The sequence below is a fragment of the Pelodiscus sinensis genome, chromosome 2, assembly GCF_052426305.1.
Source record: "Pelodiscus sinensis isolate ZL-2025 chromosome 2, ASM5242630v1, whole genome shotgun sequence".
Lineage (NCBI taxonomy): Eukaryota > Metazoa > Chordata > Testudines > Trionychidae > Pelodiscus > Pelodiscus sinensis.
Window position 1 is genome coordinate 4,089,228 of NC_143053.1, and position 18,293 is coordinate 4,107,520.

The window sequence follows — 18,293 nt, forward strand, 5'->3', positions numbered from 1 at the left end:
GGCCAGCAGCCTGCTCCGCTGTGCCCCCCGCCCCCCCCGGACGCTGGATCTCGCTTCTCTGCGGCGCTGGGAAGCAGAGCACCCTGGGGCCGGGGCGCTCGGCTTCTTGCTCCCGCGGAGAAACTGAGTCTGGGCCAGGCGAGGCCAGTGAGGCGGGGCGGAGCAGGCTGCCGGGCCGCTCTGCTCGCTGCCCTGGTGAATGCCAGAGGGGGGCGACCCCTGCTGCTGCCCCACACCAGGCCCGTCCACAGGACAGTTCAGGCGGCTGCCGCAGGGATCCTCAAAGCGCAGGGCTGCGGTGGCCACCCAGAACTGGCCTATGGACAGGATGGCTCGAATCTCGGCCTCCCTCCTCTTGTATTTGTAGCATAAGAACGGCCAGATGGGGTCCGTCCAGCCCCGTGTCCTGCCTGCCCACAGAGGCCAGTGCCAGGTGCCCCAGAGGGAGTGAACAGAATGGAATCATCAAGGGATCCCTCTCCTGTCACTCATTCCCAGCCTCCGACAGACGCTAGGGACACCATTCCTACCCGTCCTGGCTAATAACCATTGCTGGACCTAACCCCCAGGAATTTATCTAGCTCTTTCTTGAACCCTGTTAAAGTCCTGGTCTTCACAGCATCCTCTGGCGAGGAGTTCCACAGGTTGACTGTGCGCTGAGTGAAGAAAAACTTCCTTTTGTTTGTTTAAAACCTGCTACCTATTCATTTCATTTGGTGACCCCTAGTTCTTGTGTTCTTGGAATGAGTAAATGACTTTTCCTTATTCACTTTCTCCACGCCAGTCATGATTTGATGGACCTCTGTCATTCTCCCTCCTTCGTCTCCTCTTTGCTAAAATGAAAAGTTCCAGTCTTTTTAATCTCTGTTCATCTGGGACCCGTTCCAAACCCCTCCTCATTTTTGTTGCCCTTTTCGGAACCTTTCCCAGTGCCAATAGCACTGAGCCGAGGGGATGGGAAGCAGCAGTCACTGGAATTACAGACCCAGGAGAGTTGTCAATCAAACTGTCTCGTCTAGTTGCTCCAAAGTTTCCGGACGGAGGTTTTCCAGGATCGAGCCCTGGCTAAGGTGGGCGTTTCTGCAAAGTCTGAGCAAAGCCTGAGGCTGGTTTGCGTGAGGCAAAGGCAGGCGTCACACTTCTTCCATTTATCAACCGGGTTTTAAACCCCGCCGGAGCGGGAGGGAGAGTGGCCAATCTTCTAATGGCACCAGACTGAACACCCTGCCCTACCCCGCCTTGCCCCTTCTTGTCCCTCCCTCCCTCCGTCACTCTCCCCCCCCACCCTCACTCATTTCACTGGGCTGGGACAGGGGTTTGAAGTGAGGATGTGGGCTCTGGGTGGAGCCAGGGTGCAGGAGAGTGCTCCAGGTTGGGGCAGGGTGCTGCGGTGTTGGGGGTGAGGGCTCTAGCTGCGGGTAGAGCCCTCTGGGGTGGAGCCTGGGATGAGGGGCTTGGGGTACAGGAAGGGGCTCCAGGCTGGGGCAGGGGACTGGGGTTCACAGGGGCTAAGGGCTTTGGCTGGGGGTGCAGATTCTGGGGTGGGGCTGAGGATGAGGGTCTGAGGTGCAGGAAGGGGATCCAGGCTGTGGCAGAGGGTTGGGGTGGGGTGCAGGGTCTGGGTGTGGGAGAGGACACCAGGCTGGGACAGAGGGTCCGTGGGGGTCCTGGCAGCACTTTCTGCGGCTCTCAGGAAGTGGTTGCCAGGTCTGGATGGCAGACAGGCTCTCCACGCTGTCCTCACACACTCAGGCACCGCCCCTGCAGCTCCCATTGGTCACAGCTCCCAGCCAATGGGCACTGTCTCTATAGTAGGGTGAGGGGTGCTGAGAGCCATTGGACCAAACTGTAAGACAAGCCCGTCAGGCCAGGGGCGCACCCCGGCACCCTTCATTCCAGCCCCTAGGTCTGGAGTAGTGAGCTGAACTTCCAAAGGAAAGAAGGCTGCTGGGATGGAGCACTGCATGCTGGGAGCTGTAGTTTCCTCGGGCCCCGCCCGACACTAAAGGTGAGGGTGGTCACGTGGCTGCTGGAGAAGCGGGCAACCTGGTCAGGCTTGGAGCCTGTTGGTTTGACTTGCTCTCCCGGCTCCGGTTAACCCCCGGGGTGTTCAGCCCAGCTGACAGGTCTCTCCAGACTGTGGCGGAAGGTGGGGAAGGGAGCCGAGGGGATGGGTTTGAAACTCACAGCCTCGTCCTGCTCCTGCACCAGCGTGTTCATGATCTCCTCCACGTAGTTGGCTGGGAACCACAGCTGCTTCTTGCCCCCGTAGTCTCCCCGCCACCTAGAAGAGGTGACAGGAACAAGGCAGCCGACTGACTCGGGGGTTCTAGGGAGGGAAGCACTGCAGGCAACGGCAGGGCAACAGCTGGCCCATGGAGACAGAAAAGGAGCCATTAGAACAGGCCTCAGCACCGCGCCCGGGGCAATGCACGACCTGTGATGCCAATGCCGAGGTGATGCTCTGCAGGACGCCAGGGGCTTGGCTCAGGGCACGGAGAACCACTGGTGGGTTTGGTTCCCTGGGAACTGGCAGGCACCTACAGTCCTCCCAAGAGAACAGGGAAGTGAGGCAGGATTCCTGGGATCCGTTGCGGGTCCCACAGGCGTGTCCTGGGCATATCACTTCCCTCAGTTCAGCCATGTGCCTGACTACCCAAGGCCCTGAGCCGTAACGAGCCGTCAGGAGGGGCTGGAGAGAGGCTGGAGAAGGGCAGGGATTTAATGGGAGCACAGGATCTCAGGGCTACCCTGTAGCAATATGGTTTTTCCATAACCATGAGGAAAGGCCTGAAGCCATATCGGCAGCCAAAGCCTTCTTCTGCAGCCAGACTGAAGAGCAGAAGACGGCCTAGACCCTAGGCTGCATCTAGACTGGCAGGATTTTGCGCAAAATCTTTTAACGGAAAAGTTTTTCCATTGAAAGTATTTGCACAAGAGAGCGTCTATACTGGCATGTGCTTTTGCGCCAAAGCATCCGTGCCAGTGTGGACGGTCTCTTGCACAAGAAAGCTCCAATGGGCATTTTAGCCATCGGGGCAGTAAGGGAAGGGGGAGGCACCTGGAGGGTGCAGGGCTAAGGGAAGGTGCAGGTGCCAGGGGATTCTGGGGTGAAGCAGAAGGGCAGACACCTGCAGGGGAGGGACCAGCACCAGAGGAGAGAGGCAGGGCAGGTGTACAGAGGGAGGTGTTAGAAGAGGGGTAGCTCACATGATCAGAGTGGGGCTACCGGAGGAGTGGGCACAGGGGGGAGAGAAGGGCTGGTGGAGGGGGGCAGGTCGCAGGAGGGCTGAGGGCAGTGAGTAGGGCAGGAGTCAGGACAACACAGGAGGGTGAGGACTTGGGGGGCAGCAGGCACCAGGGGAGATGATGGAATAAGGGGAGGAGACATGGCAGCAGAGAGAAAAGGTAACGGTTTAAAAATAATTATTAATAACTTGGTCTGCTGCCCATGGCCAGTTTGTTTGCACCCCGCGGTGCAGTTTGGGTTTATGTGGGGATCAACACGTGGCTGGCGAGTGGGAGCCAAAACAAAAAAGTAGCCAGTGTAATGATCTTCTGTTAGGCTGTGTCTACACTGGCATGCATTTCCGGGATTGCTTAAAATGGAATACTATTCCGTTTTCAGTTTTTCCGGAAAAGGAGCGTCTACATTGGCAGGCTGCTTTTCTGGAAAAGCCCTTTTTCCGGAAAAGCGTCTGTGGCGAATGTAGATGCGATTTTCTGGAAAAGAGCCCCGATCGCCATTTTCGCAATCGGGGCTTTTTTCCGGAAAAGACTACTGGGCTGTCTACACTGGCCCTTTTCCGGAACAGTGTTCCGGAATAAGGACTTATGCCCGAGCGGGAGCAGAATAGTTTTTCCGGAATAGCGGCTGATTTTGTACAGTAGAGTATTGTCGCTTTTCCGGAAATTCAAGGGCCAGTGTAGACAGCTCGCAGCTTATTCCGGAAAAGCAGCTGATTTTCCGGAATAAGTGGCCCAGTGTAGACACAGCCAGCATGTGTTTTAGTAGTTACATTCTTGGACTGTCATTGCTCATGGAAAATGCTGTCAAATGGGTAGAAATGGGGTAAATGTTGCATTTTAGTAATATCAGCAGAACTGACTTAAATGGGTCTGTGTGTTGTGTGTCTTGCCTTAATCTTTGTATTCGTGCCTGTCAGTGTGAGAGAAGCTATTTGTATCTATTTGCTTGCATATGCAACCAGACTTCAGTTGAGGCCCTCAGCATGTTCTGTAAGTATCAGTGTGGCCCCTGGGGCTTCCGAAGTTGAGTTGCCCTAGCTCATCCCTGACAGGCGTCTGTCTAACCTGGTCTTAAATATCTCCAGTGATGGAGATTCCGCAATCTCACTAGGCCAGCGTTTCCCAAACTATGGGCTGCAGCCTGGTACTGGGCCACAGGAAAAAACTACCGGGCCACAGAGTGGTTGCCGGGGTGTTCTGCGCTCCCGGAGTGCCCGTGTGGTGCCGGGTCCCGCAAGCCCTCTGCCGGCCGGGGTGGAGTCTGCAGCCGGATGTTCCGGCTCCTGGCAGAGTCCTAGCTAGGGGAGGTGGGAGGAGGAGGAGGGGAGAGCTGGCCACCGGAAGCAGCACTGGACTGGGGAATCGGGGCGGGCTGGGGAGATTGGGGGGCCGGTGGAAGCAGGGTGCGAGGTGGGGGCACGAGGTTGGGGACAGGGAGCTGGCCGGGGAAGATGGGGGTGGGGAGATGAAAGGAGGGCTGGACGGGGGCAGCGGGGCTGGCCAACGGAGATTGGGAGGAGAAGCGGGGGAGAACTGGCTGCCCGGGAGGGGGTTGGGGGAAGTGGGGCTGGACAGAGGCGCAGCGGGCGGAGCAGGGGGGAGGAACGAATCGGCCTGCGGGGAGTGGGACTGACCCGGCCATATGTAGATCTTGGGGCGCCGCCCCCCTTCCGTCCTCCCCCCCCACAAAGCACGAGTGAGTCCGGCCCGAGGATTCTATTGCCCCCCCCGCACACACCCCTCGCGTAGTTGCGAACTGTCTGGCTGGTAGACACACTCATGCAGCCTGAGCATATTGACCAGCCAGGCAGCTCGAAACTACAAACGGAGACAGCTAGTAATAATACAACTTACCTAATGAGAAAATACCAGACATCTTATATGTCTGGTATTTTCTCAGTTTGTTTTTTATGTGTTTATATTTTTGGGCTGCAAAAAAGAATACTAAAAAAAAAGGGTTCAAACTAAAATAAAAAGTTTGGGAAACCCTGGTTTAACCAGCTTTCTGTCTGTCTTACACTCCATGTATCCAATCCATATTCCTTAACTTGCTGGCAAGAATATTGTGGGTGACTGTATCAAAAGCTCTGCTAAAGCTGGCACTGGGGGTTTTGAGAGGACCAGAAACAACTTATTTGAATATTCATCATTTGATTAATGAATATGCAAACAAACATTCCCAGTCCTCCAAAAGTTCATGAATGGATTTACTGTTCCCCGTGTCAAAAAGTTTGGGAATCCCTGCTTTAGAGTATTTGCCAGTCTAGACGTAGCCAAATTGTTTAGCCTTGCAAAATAAATAACTGTTGATATGTAAATACAGCTCATGCTGAGCGAGAGAAGGAATCTGGGGTGTGGTTATGTAAATCCAATTCAGGCAGGGCTGATGGAGGATGGGTTGTTAGAATGGAATGTGATGTACTGTAACTAATTTGGGCTGTTGTGGAGTCACAAATCCTGCTACCCCTAAATGTAGGAACTGTAAAATATGACACCAGTGCTTTCAGGAGAGACATCATCACTGTAAGAGATCTCAGATGAAGCAAAATGCAGGACAATGTAGCACTTTAAAGACTAACAAGATGGTTTATTAGATGATGAGCTTTCGTGGGCCAGACCCACTTCCTCAGATCAAATAGTGGAAGAAAGTAGTCACAACCATATATACCAAAGGATACAATTTAAAAAAATGAACAAATATGAAAAGGACAAATCACATTGCAGAACAGAAGGGGGACGCGGGGGGGTGGGAAGGGGGAGGAAGGAAGGTAAGTGTCTGTGAATTGCTGATATTAAAGGTAGGGAGAGTGGGATGTTTGTGAGTTAATGGTATTACAGGTGATAATTGGCGAAACTGTCTTGGTAATGGGTGAGAAAGTTCAAAGACTTGTTAAGTCCTTGTTGGTAAGTGTCGAATTTTAACATGAATGACAGTTCAGAGGATTCCCTTTCAAGTGCAGATGTAAAAGGTCTCAGATGAACAAGCCTTCCCCTTCCAGAGTTGAGTGAGCTCAGTTGGAGGGAAAAGGCTTGAACCAGCCTGCTTCATGCTTGCCAGGCATGAACTGTAAGACTAGCTCAACCTGCCTTGTTCCCCCTTGTTTTAAGGATAGACCTGCAGCAGACTCCATCAGGGCTATGTCTACATTTGTGGCTTCTTGTGCAAGAATCTGCAGAGTGTCTACAGTGCCTGCCTGCTCTTGTGCAAGGAAATTGACAGGACGGTGTGGTAAGAGAGGGCTCCTGTGCAAGAGCTATGCTCTTTTTTAACAGGTGTAAGCTCTCTTGCACAAGAGGGCAGTGTGGACGCTCAGCAGGGATTTCTTGCGCAAGAAAGCCCCGTGGCTAAAATGGCCATCGGAGCTTTCTTGTGCAAGAAAGCGTCCACACTGCCATGGATGCTCTTGTGAAAAAGCACATCTCCCACATGGCAGTGTGGACGTTTTCTTGCGCAAGAGTTCTTGCACAAGAACCCTTGCGCAATATTTTCTTGCACAAGAAGCCGCCAGTGTAGACATAGCCAGGAATCTTTTTGTTAGTGTAGTAGCAGCTGGAATCTTTTGCCAGCCTAGATGGTGGCTAAAGAGTTGAAATCACTAAACCTATGTCTACACGCGCAGCTTCTTGTGCAAGAAATATGCAAATGAGGCTAAGCATAGAATATTGCTGAGCCTCATTTGCATACCTAATAAGCCACCATTTTTGCAGAAGAGGCTCTTGCACCACAAGGAGCTGTCTACACTGCCCCTTCTTGAGCAAGAAAACGCCTCTTGTGCAATGCTGTTATTCCTGAAAATAATCAGCGTAGTGGCATTGCACAAGAGGGTTTTTCTTGCGCAAGAAGGGGCAGTGTAAACAGCTCCTTTTGGTGCAAGAGCCTTTTCTGCAAAATGGTGGCTCACTGGGTATGCAAATGAGGCTCAGTGATATTCCACACTTAGCCTCATTTGCATATTTCTCGCGCAAGAAGCCGCAAGTGTAGACATAGCCTAAGAGCTGAAGTCACTGGTTTGGCCCGGAGCCAGACCCATTGCAGCCAGCAAGATTGCTGGCAGGAGCGACCGGCCGGTAGGAGTGGCGGCAGGCAGCTGGTGGGAGCAACCAGCGGGCGGTGCAAGAAGACCACAGGAGCAGCATAAAGGTGGCATAGCCTCAGGCTCAATGAGTGGAGACATCAGGGTGCTGTGTCAGGGGCCGCACCGAGGCTATGTCTACAATGGAAGGTTCTTGCGCAAGAACCCGCCCGCTGGCTGCATCTAGACCGGCATGATTTTGCGCAAAATCAAAATCTTGCCACCTGTTTACACTGGCCGTGAGTATTTGACTTTGTAATGTACAAAATCAGTGGTTCTTGCGCAAATACTCCGACGCTCTCGCTCAGGGATAAGCCAGTGTAGACAGGCAACATCAATTTCTAGCGCAAGAAAGCCCTATGGCTAAAATGGCCATCGGAGCTTTCTTGCGCAAGAGGGCATCTACACGGGCACAAATGCTTTTGTGCAAAAGCACATCTCTTGCGCAAAAGCACATGCCAGTGTAGACGCTCTCTTGTGCAAATGCTTTAATGCAAAAACTCTTGTGTTAAAAGTATTTGCGCAAAATCATGCCAGTGTAGACGTAGCCGCAGAGTGTCCACACGGCCCGTTCACCCTTGCGCAAGAAGATTTACAGTAAAGCGTGGGAGGAGAGGGCTTCTTGCGCAAGAGTTATACTCTTTTCTAACAAGTGTAAGCTCTCTTGCACAAGAAGGCAGTGTGGACGTGCAGCAGGGGTTTGTTGCACAAGAAAGCCCTATGACTAAAATGGCCATCAGTGCTTTCTTGTGCAAGAGAGAGTCCACACGGCCATGGGTGCTCTTGCACCAAAGCACATGGCCATGTGGACGTGTTCTTGCACAAGAGTTGTTGCACAAGATATTCCTGCGTAAGAACCCGCCAGTGTAGACATAGCGTGACTGGATAGAGCTGTAAGTGGGGCATTTGGAGTGGGGTATGGGGAAAGTTTGGGTAAATGTATGGAACCCTTACGTTGTTGGACTAGTGAGCTTGAGGGACAAAGGATGTTGCTCAATCCATTTGAGCTGGGACGGTTACTTGTGGGGGGTTAGGAACTCTGTTTGGGGTATTTTTCCGAGCTAATGCCATGTCATTTCTCTTCATCTTCCATTAAAAGTTTCTTTTCGACACTCAGACCCTGCGCTTGTGAGGGGGGAAGCATTGCCTTTCAGAGGCGCCCAGGGGTGCATGAATTTCCCAGGCTACTGGGTGGGAGCTTGAGCCGGTTCTGTGTGAGATGGGTGAAAAGGAACCCTTAGATATTGAACCCTGCCCTGGTTGCTGCTGGCACTACCTGGCAGAAGGGTTACATTAATAAATAGAGGATCAGGATATTACTGGGTGAGGCTCTTTCAGTGGCTAAAGATCCTGCAAAACCCGCAGGAAGTTGTGCCCTGAGCCCTAGGAATTGGGCGAGGGTGGGTGTGTAAATTGACAGGGTTGCACCTTGAGCCCTAGGAACTGGGTAAAGGTGTGTGTCCCTACAGTGTGGAAGGGAGAGAGACATGTGTGCGGGTGACAACCCCACGGCATGGGCGGGTTGGTTTACCGACCTCGGTCGGGGCTGTGAGAACGTCACGTCCTGGGCGGTGTAGTTAAGCCGACCTCAGTGCCAGTGCCGACCCCCACCCCCGCCTTGGAGGAATTCTTCTCTGGGCCTGGCTACGGCCTCTCAGAGAGGGAGCGGAAGAGCCCTCCCGGGGCGGCGCCGGAGCTGTGGGGCTGTAGCCCTCCCAGAGCAGAGGCAGTCTCCCGCGGAGTCAGCACCTGGCCTCTCACAGGGGACGGGCCCATAGAGCAGAAGCCCCAGACAGGCCCCCCAGACACCCTCCTCGTGGTGGCTCCGTGGGCTGCTGAGCCTGGAGGGCGGCCAGTTAGCGTTAGAGCCGGGGGGAGCCGGCAAGGGCAGTGGGGCTCTGCCCCAGCAGGCAGGCGGTACAGACAGGCCTGGCATCAGCCACCCCGCTGGATGTCTGGTACGGAGGCGGGCTCCACCCTGTTGCTACGGAGCATCTGAGGCTGCTCGTGGCGCGGGGGGTGTACGACTGGGTCCCTTCAGCTCTGGTGAAAGACCCCTCCTCGGGGCCTAACCCCACAGGCCAAGGAGGCAGCTGGCTCCCAGGAGAAAAAGGGGGTGCTGCCCAGGGTCGGTCATTTGGGCCGAGCCCCCAAGGCAACCCCCAGCGGCTCATGAGCAGGGCAAGGTCCTTGGGAGCGGAGCTTCTCCCCAGAGCCGTCAGACAAAGCGACCTCAGACGCCTCCTCGTATCCTGAGCTGTGACCTGGCTTCTAGACTCCAAGCCCCTCTTTTGCCCCAGCGCCATGTGACAAGGGACCCCTCCGTGGGGCAGCCAGGCTGTGTCAGGAGAGAGCCGACCCTGGGTGGCCATTTTGAAAGTGGGGGGGGGAGAACTCACCAGCCTCCATCCTGCTTGTCCACGTTGTGGATGATGGCCTGTTTGCAGAAGGAGAGCTCGTCTTCCCGCTGGGCTTTGTAATCGTAGAGGGCCTTCACCGTGCACTGGGGAGCAGAGCAGAGACATGCTCGCCTGAGCAGCTGCGAGGCCGGCATTCTGGGGTCCCCCCTCCGCTCTTGGCTCAGAGCTGCGGGGTACCCGCTCTGCCACCGGCAGAGCGAGAGGCTCCGCAGGGGCCGGGCTACAGTTCCCACAGCTGGCAGCCGGGCAGAACACGGAGCACGCAGCTCTCAGGCAGCACGTGAACCCCTCTCCCGCCCTCCCTGTGCCAGTCTGCCGGGGTCCCCCAGCCTTGGGGGGCGTCTCCGGCCTGTGCCCGCTCACCCTGGCCATCGGCATCTTGTTGGCTTCCACGTAGAGGTGAGGAGTCCGCACTTCGTACAGGGCTCCGTAGTCCAGCTCCTGCAAAGGACAAGCGCAGGGTTCCCATGGGAGGCGAGCCCACAGCTTCCCCCTTCCCCGGCTCCTGGGGGGCAGCTCGTGGGGACAGGGGAAGGGACTAGAGAAGAGCTGCCGGCTGGCCAGGAGCCCCTCCTCTGATGGGAAGCGGTGTTATGTCAGGCGACCGGGCGGTATAGAAAGGTCTCTGCTGTGTGCCCCAGGCTTCAAAGGGCAGCGTGGCCCTAGGATCAAGCCAGAGCACTGCATGCTGGGACATGTAGTCTGCACTTGCCACACCTCTGCCTAAAGATGAGCGCACCAGCAATCTGATTGGCCGGTCCCTGGGATTGCCCGCCCCTTGCCAATGCACCCCCTGCGCAAAGCTTCGGGACCCCGGGATGCAGCCGGGTTCGGCCTTTCCAAGATTCTGGGGGGTAGCCAGACAGTCCCCCCATATTCACCCCCGAGCCCAGCTGTAGGGCCCCTCTTCCCCTCTCCGGTGCCCTCTGTGGGGCTCCCCCCAGACTCACAGCCGTGCCCATCTTCTCCAGCGTCTCCTCGTTGATGGGGTAGCGGAGTTTCATCTTGCGGTACAGCGGGTGCTTCTCGTAGTAGCTCACCAGGTCCACCAGGCTCTCGAACTCGGCTGAGCTGCCCAGCATGAAGAGCCGGCCCTCTTGCTGGATGCGGCAATGCTTGATCTTGCCCTCTGCTCTGTGACAACACACCCCGAAGGGCACGTGAGGAGGGGCTGGGGGATGGCAGGTGGGACGTGCCTTGTGTTAGAGGGGAGGCATTTCGCCCACCTGGAAATGCAGCTGCCTCTGGGGTGGACGGCAGCTGCTGGGAAACAGCGCACAGCAACACTGCTCAAAGGAAGCTGGCTTCTGGTGGGAGGCCAGTGGATGGAGTTCCCCCAGCGGGAATGCAGCTGGGACGCTGGAGTAACACCTGACTCATGGTAAATCCAGTGACTACAGCAAGAGCTTATGGCGCAGGCAATGTACAACCCAGCAAGGCCGTCGAGCAGCTCGCCGTGGCATTGCCCAGTGCCGACTCAGAGTGACCAGCAGCCCTAGCATGACAGAGTTACCCCTGGCACAGCGGGTATATGGCAGCTAGACACCTGCAGCTGACCCGAGCCAGCTGACGGACTTGGGGGAGTGCCCTGCGTGGTGGGAGCACCCCAGGACTTGGGCTGTAGCCTGAGCCAGAATGTGTCCACCGCAATCAAACAGCGCTTAGCCTGCAATTCACAGCCCGGCTCGCACGAACCGGCCGTGGGTGTCTAACTGCAGTGCAGGCGTCACCCAAACCAGTCAGCCAGGCCTGAGGGAGGCCAAAAGCATCCCCCGGGGACTCGCAGTACAGATCCCTGCAACAGCCCTCGCTGGGGGTCCACCCTGGCCCCCGTCCACCCCCACTGCACTCAGCTGAGCTGACTGGAGAAACTCATGAGAAGCACAGGGCATGGGCTGCGGGGAGAGATGGCAGCAGCTGGGCGCTGTTACCACGGGCTCCGGCAGCCTGGGTTTGAGATCACAAAGGAAACAAGTCTGCAGCTTCTCAGCTCAGGGATGCAGGCAGGAGTGCTGGCCCCAGACCCACCCCTAGTCCCGCCCCTTCTACTGAGGCCCCGCCCCTACAGGAGCCAAGCCGCCTCCCCACTCCATGCCCCCCCCCACCGCCGGGAGGTGGGACGGTGTGCTGCAGCCTGCCCCGCCCTCAGCCTGGAGAGGGCAGGTGGGCGCGTGGCCCCAGCCTCCTTGGCCTTAGAGCACGGGTAGGGTGGGGGGCATGCGGCTGCAGTCTCCCCAGCTCCGGAGGATGGGGAGGGTGGGCACTCGGGGGCAGCAACGCTCTGCCCCAGTAGGCCTACAGCAGGCGCTCCGGGGGCGGAGTGTGGGCGGGGCCACGCTGGCGGTTTGGGAAGCCAGAGCCCTCCCCCGCCTAGCCTACTGCCGCCCATGGCTCTGGGGCAACTCGTGTAGGGGGGATGCTGAGAGACATTCAGCCAAACTGCAGCGGGTCACCCCTACACGCCAGGGGAGGCCGCAGCACCCCCGGCACCTCTAGCTCCGGCATCTCCGGCCCCGCCTGGCCAGCTCACACTCACCGGAAGGAGATCGCATAGGAGTTGGGCTCGCTGCGTTTGCGCACCAGGAAGGCTCCGTCCCGGGGCACCCTCATCAGCATATGCTCAGCCTGTAGGCGGGTCAGGTTGGCATGGTACCACCTGGGCCGGGAACGAGCACACACAGAGATCAGTTCAGCGCATCGTCCGGACCCCGGGCCACTGAGAGAGGCGCTAACTCCCTTCAAGCTCCTAGGCTGAGCCCATGTGCGGTAAGCGCAGGAATCCAGGTCTGGCTTTCCACCCTGCCGGGCCCTGGAGACGTGTCCGGGCTGTTGCCTGTACGACTGTTTGACTGAGTGTCTAGGTGTGACGCCCGCTCCCCGTGAGTAGCGACGGGGGACAGGTGTGCTCAGGCTGCGGAGGCATCCCCAGGGCGTGTGATTCAGACTGGACCGATGGCGTGGGGCTGTGCTGCCTTGTAGTGGCCACCAGCCGGGAAAGCGGGGGAAAGCGCCATTCTCACAGCCCCCGGCAAGGCCCCCTGGCTGGAGCAGCAGCCGTCTGCGTCCTGGGAGCCTCGTTCCAGTCCCCGTCCTGCACCTGTGCCGTTCTGCCCACAGCCACCGACTCTGGTTCTATCTGGCCTGGGATTATTTCCACATAAACCTCCCTCTGCCCTTTGGTAACCCAGGGAGTGAGCGGGCTGTGGGAACACCTGGATCCTTGGGGCATGCAAGGGTGGCTTCCTCTACAAAAAGAAAATCCATCGTTGTGGCTACAGCCAAGACCCAACCCAGCCAGGCTCCTGCCCCAGAGAGGGATGCGGGGTCTCACTGACACCCCCAGAACAGCTCCAAGGCACAGTCAGAGGAAATGACGGTATAAAACTATGGTACGCCCACATCTGGAATACTGTGTACAGATGTGGTCTCCGCACCTCAAAAAAGATATTTTGGCCTTGGAAAGGGTCCAGAAAAGGGCAACTAAAATGATTAGTTGTTTGGAACGGGTCCCATATGAAGAGAGGTTAAAGCGATTGGGGCTTTTCAGTTTAGAAAAGAGGAGACTGAGGGGGGATATGATAGAGGTCTATAAAATCATGAGTGGTGTGGAGAGGGTGAATAAAGAAAAGTTATTTATTAGTTCCCATAATAGAAGAACTAGAGGACACCAAATGAAATTAATGGGGAGCAGGTTTAAAACTAATAAAAGAAAGTTCTTCTTCACACAGCGTGTAGTCAACCTGTGGAACTCCTTGCCAGAGGAGGCTGTGAAGGCTAGGACGATAACAGAGTTTAAAGAGAAGCTAGATAATTTCATGGAGGTTAGGTCTATAAAAGGCTATTAGCCAGGGGATAAAATGGTGTCCTTGGCCTCTGTTTGTCAGAGGCTGTAGAGGGATGGCAGGAGACAAATCGCTTGATCATTGTCTTCGGTCCAGCCTCTCTGGGGCACCTGGTGCTGGCCACTGTCGGCAGACAGGATACTGGGCTAGATGGACCTTTGGTCTGACCCAGTCCGGCTGTTCTTATGTTCTAAATGACACCCCCAGAACAGTCAGAGGAAGTGGAGCCCTTGTGACACCCCATATCCTGTAGGGGGCGCCGAATCCCGGCCGCAGGGCCCAGCAGAGGGGAGGGCAGGAGGCAGACAGGATACTGGGCTAGATGGACCTTTGGTCTGACCCAGTCCGGCCGTTCTTATGTTCTAAATGACACCCCCAGAACAGTCAGAGGAAGTGGAGCCCTTGTGACACCCCATCTCCTGTAGGGGGCGCCGAATCCCGGCCGCAGGGCCCAGCAGCGGGGAGGGCAGGAGGCAGACAGGAGCGCAGGGCTGCGCGGGCGGACGGGCGGGGAGCTCTCACTCTTTGCTCTCGTGGGCGTTGGGCTGCGGCACGGGGTCCGTGAGCCTCATCTCGAACTCGTTGCAGCGCAGCGGCACCTCGCGGTAGTGGCAGATCAGGCTGTAGAGGCTGTCGAACACCAGGTTGTCCGTCAGGTAGAACTTGGTGGTGCCGGCTTCCTGCCGGGAGTGGATGCGGCAGTGCTGGACTCGGCTGGACCGCCTGCAGCGGGGACCAGAAAGGGTCGGCGGGGGCGGGAGCGACCCACGTCCCCCGGCTCTGCCCAAAGCGAGTGGGGTGTGGGGGGAGGTCAGCTCTCTGCAGCAGTCGAGGGGGGGGGCAGGAGAATAGCCCAAGTCACAAGGATAATCGAGGCCCCCCGCGTTCAGGGCTGGTTGGCTCTGGCCCGGTCCAGCCCTCAGCTGCCAGCTGTGAGCCATGCAGGGGTGCTGCGGCAATACACTGGCTGACAGTGCGACCGCCAGCAATGATCCCAGCCTGCCGCTCCCGGCTAGCGGGGGTGGGGGTGGTCTGGCCCTTTGCCGCTGGCACTTGAATGTGGGAGCTCTGGGTTCGGGTCAGGCCGCCTCCCCTTCCCTGGGGCTCTCCCATGTGGACTCCCCTGGCTCCTAGGACAGGCCTGGGAGCCACAGAGCTGGGTAGAGCCACGAACCTGGGCTAGCAGCCGGGCAAGCGACCCCTCCCCGAGCCGCACCCTGGGGAGCGTCTCTCCAGGAGCCGGTGGGTTCTGGGCCGGGCGGCTGAGGCTGCCAAGGCGGGAGAGGAGCGGCGCTCTAAGGGCCCCCAGGCCGGAGAGACAGAGGGTCCCGGCGGGAGGGGCTGGCGCAGGGGGTGGCCGCCGCGGGAGGCGCCTACCAGAAGGAGAGGGTGTAGTCTCCCACGAAGGTCTCGCTCTCCCGCACCAGGAAGGTGCCGTCCTTCCCGCCCGTCTCGGTGCAGTACTCGTGCAGCAGCTTCTCGGCGATCTGGCGCCCGTCGCGGCCCCCGCCCAGCTTCCCGTGAAACCACTTCTCGCTGAAGTGCAGCTCGTTGTTGTTAAACTCCTGCAGGCGCAGAGCCCCGGGCGAGACGGGCGGGTGGCAGGGAGGGGAGGCGGGAGACACCAGAGAAATCCAGGGGAGAGAGACAATGGGCTTCGTGCCGTGGCTCTCCCAGTGTGCTCCATGGACCACTGCTGGCCCGGGACCATCTTGCAGGTGGGCTGGGGGTTCGGGGCTCGCCCCCCCTGCAGTGGGGAGCCTGTGCTGTTGCTCCAGCCCCACGCCCCCCTCCCCGGGTTGGAGCGCCAGCGCCAGCTTCCCACTGTGGGGCTGGTGGGGGCAGGAAGAGGCTCCGCGCACTAGCTCACCCACTCCCACTAGCTGGGGGACCGGCAGGGCAGGAAACTGCTCGTCTGGAGGCTTCCCCTGCTGCTCCCATTGGCCAGAATCACAGCAAATGGGAGCAGTGGGGTCTGGGTAGGAGGGAGGGTGCAGGAGCAGGCTGGGGTTGGGGTGTCTGGCCGGGGGGGGGGGGGCAGTGCCTGGGAGTGGTGGGAGGCACAGAGCCAGATAAGTGCCTCTGATGCCCAAACCCACAGCCTTATCACTCTCACACAAGCACCCTTCTACAGAGACCCTGCACCCCCAGCCTGCTCCTGCACCTTCCCTCTGGCCAGACCCCGCACCCCCAGCCTGCTCCTGCACCCTCCCTCCTACCCAGACCCCACACCCCCAGCCTGCTCCTGCACCCTCCCTCCTGGCCAGACCCCACATCCCCAGCCTGCTCCTGCACCCTCCCTCCTACCCAGACCCCACACCCCCAGCCTGCTCGTGCACCCTCTCTCCTACCCAGACCCCACACCCGCAGCCTGCTCCTGCACCCTCCCTCCTGGCCAGACCCCGCGCCCCCAGTCTTCTCCTGCACCCTCCCTCCTGGCCAGACCCCGCGCCCCCAGTCTTCTCCTGCACCCTCCCTCCTACCCCGACCCTACACCCCCACCACCTCCTACACCCATTTGTCATTGTGGGTGGTCGGCTGGTGGTCTGCAGAAAGGTCTGCATGGGTCCGCGGGCCTAAAGTTTGAGAACCACTTGGTTTAGCATCACGTCCTTGTCACTTCGGCCACCTCTGGGGCGCAGCACAGCAGCCGTACACCAGCGCACAACCATGCTGCCCCATGGTTTAGGACACAGACTGGAGGTTCCCATGTGCCACTGAACCTTCCTGGAGATCTAGCCAGTAAAAGTTAATGGCCTGGCTGGAATCTGAGCAGGACACCGATTAATACCCCGCCTTGTGAAAAGTACCAAGGGATAGTTAATGGCCAGGACCAAAGAGGTGCTTGGGTAGCTCCGTAGGTGACCCCTGAAGGTCCCTGAGATGCTGCCCTCCCCCCGTCCAGACCTTTCCTCCCCACAGACACACCTCTTTTTGCTCCACCTCTTCCTCGTCCTCGTTGGACTGGTAGTGGGACGTCTCCTCGGAGTAGTAGATCTTGTTGCTTGTCAGAACAAAGTAATGGGGGCTCCAGGTCTGCCAAGGAGAAAGTGGGATCAGAACCAGGCAGCGAGGAAGCCAGGGAGCAGGCACAGGGACCAGGATGTCAGCGCCCGCTGGAGATCACAGCTGCCCTGGTAGCACGCTGGCAGGACATGTGTCATGTTCCCACTCCAGTGCGTCCACAAGTGGATACCAGCCTAGTACTGCTGCTGGAAAATGGAGTCACTCCTCTAGCTCAGGCGGTGGAGGTCTGTGATAAAGGTCCAGGGTTCAAGCCCTTCTGATGACCTCGCGTAGGGGGACGGGACGGCACCACCTCCTTCCCCGCTGCCGGAACCAAGCCGTTCCTGGTTCCACGGGTGGTCGCTAGACCCTCCCCGCTCCCCACGCTGTGCCTTACGTGGTCGATGGGGTCCTCGAGGTACAGGATGCCGTTCTTGATGGAGTTGCTGATGTCATTCTCCGAGTAACTGGCCATGGAGACTTCCTCGTACAGGTTCCCTTCCACCAGCTTCTTGTGCTAGGGAGCGGGAGAGCAAACCAGAGAGAGGCAAACGCCCACGGTTAGCCTGACCCTCGCCCACCCTGCAAGTGCCCCGGACTATGCTCTGTCTGCCACGGTGGAGGTATCCCATCGCTCAGCTGGGGCAGTGAAACAGCTGCTCAGTTTCACTCCGGCTACGTCTACACTGGCATGATTTTCCGGAAATGCACGTCTAGATTGGCAGGATGCTTTTCCGCAAAAAGCACTTATTGTGGAAAAGCGTCCGTGGCCAATCTAGACGCGCTTTGCCGCAAAAAAGCCCCGATGGCCATTTTCGCGATCGGGGCTTTTTGGCGGAAAACAAATCTCTGCTGACTACACTGGCCCTTTTGCGCAAAAGTTTTTCGGAAAAAGACTTTGGCCCGAACGGGAGCAGCATAGTATTTCCACAAAAGCACTGACAATCTTACATGAGATCGTCAGCGCTTTTGCAGAAATTCAAGCGGCCAGTGTAGACAGCTGGCAAGTTTTTCCGCAAAAGCAGATGATTTTGCGGAAAAACTTGCCAGTCTAGACACAGCCTCCCTGTTTGCCATTGGTTTCACTTCCTGGTTCTCCTGCTGTGTGGGCTCACGGGAGCTTGGGCAGAGGAGTCTGCCGTGGGAGCAAAATGACTTTAATGGCTGCGGGTGGCCGGGACTGGTTTCTTCTGGCAAAGAGATTCCCACGCACCTTTGTATCTTAGTACGTCTAGACTGCGTGGCTCCGTTGATGGAGCCATGTAGATTTGTTTGTTCGGCAAAGGGAAATGAAGCCACCATTTAAATAATCGCGGCTTCATTTAAATTTAAATGGCTGCCCCGCTCTGCCGATCAGCTGTTTGTCGGCAGATCGGGGCAGTCTGGACGCTCCCCTGCCAACATGAAAGCCCTTTATCGACCTCCCCGGTAAACCTCATCCTACGAGGCATAACGGGGAGGTCGATAAAGGGCTTTCAGGTCGGCGCGGGAGCGTCCAGATTAGCGCGCTGAGCCGACAAACAGCTGATCAGCTGTTTGTCGGCTCAGCGCAGCAGCCATTTAAATTGAAATGAAGCCGCGATTATTTAAATCGCGGCTTCATTTCCCTTTTCCGATCTGTCTAATCTACATGGCTCCATCGATGGAGCCATGTAGTTTAGACACATCCTTAATGTCGGAGGCAGAGAACATTCACTCCAGCA

General features: G+C 57.5%; 1 protein-coding gene across 2 annotated transcripts in view; it reads right to left on the bottom strand.

Annotated features, from left to right (window-relative positions):
* Positions 1–18,293, bottom strand: part of LOC102461099 (1-phosphatidylinositol 4,5-bisphosphate phosphodiesterase gamma-1-like) — an 88,041-nt gene that overhangs the window by 15,741 nt on the left and 54,007 nt on the right. The window contains exons 15-23 of one of the 2 annotated variants that reach the window (XM_075919990.2): positions 16,988–17,107; positions 16,513–16,620; positions 14,962–15,149; positions 14,107–14,307; positions 12,279–12,398; positions 10,693–10,876; positions 10,106–10,183; positions 9,722–9,825; positions 2,188–2,368 (exon numbers count right to left, since the gene is read on the bottom strand). In XM_075919990.2, the coding sequence (XP_075776105.2) occupies positions 2,188–2,368; positions 9,722–9,825; positions 10,106–10,183; positions 10,693–10,876; positions 12,279–12,398; positions 14,107–14,307; positions 14,962–15,149; positions 16,513–16,620; positions 16,988–17,107 (1,284 nt within the window). The remainder of the gene's footprint in view (positions 1–2,187; positions 2,369–9,721; positions 9,826–10,105; positions 10,184–10,692; positions 10,877–12,278; positions 12,399–14,106; positions 14,308–14,961; positions 15,150–16,512; positions 16,621–16,987; positions 17,108–18,293) is intronic. The other variant, XM_075919991.2, reaches the window with a different exon arrangement.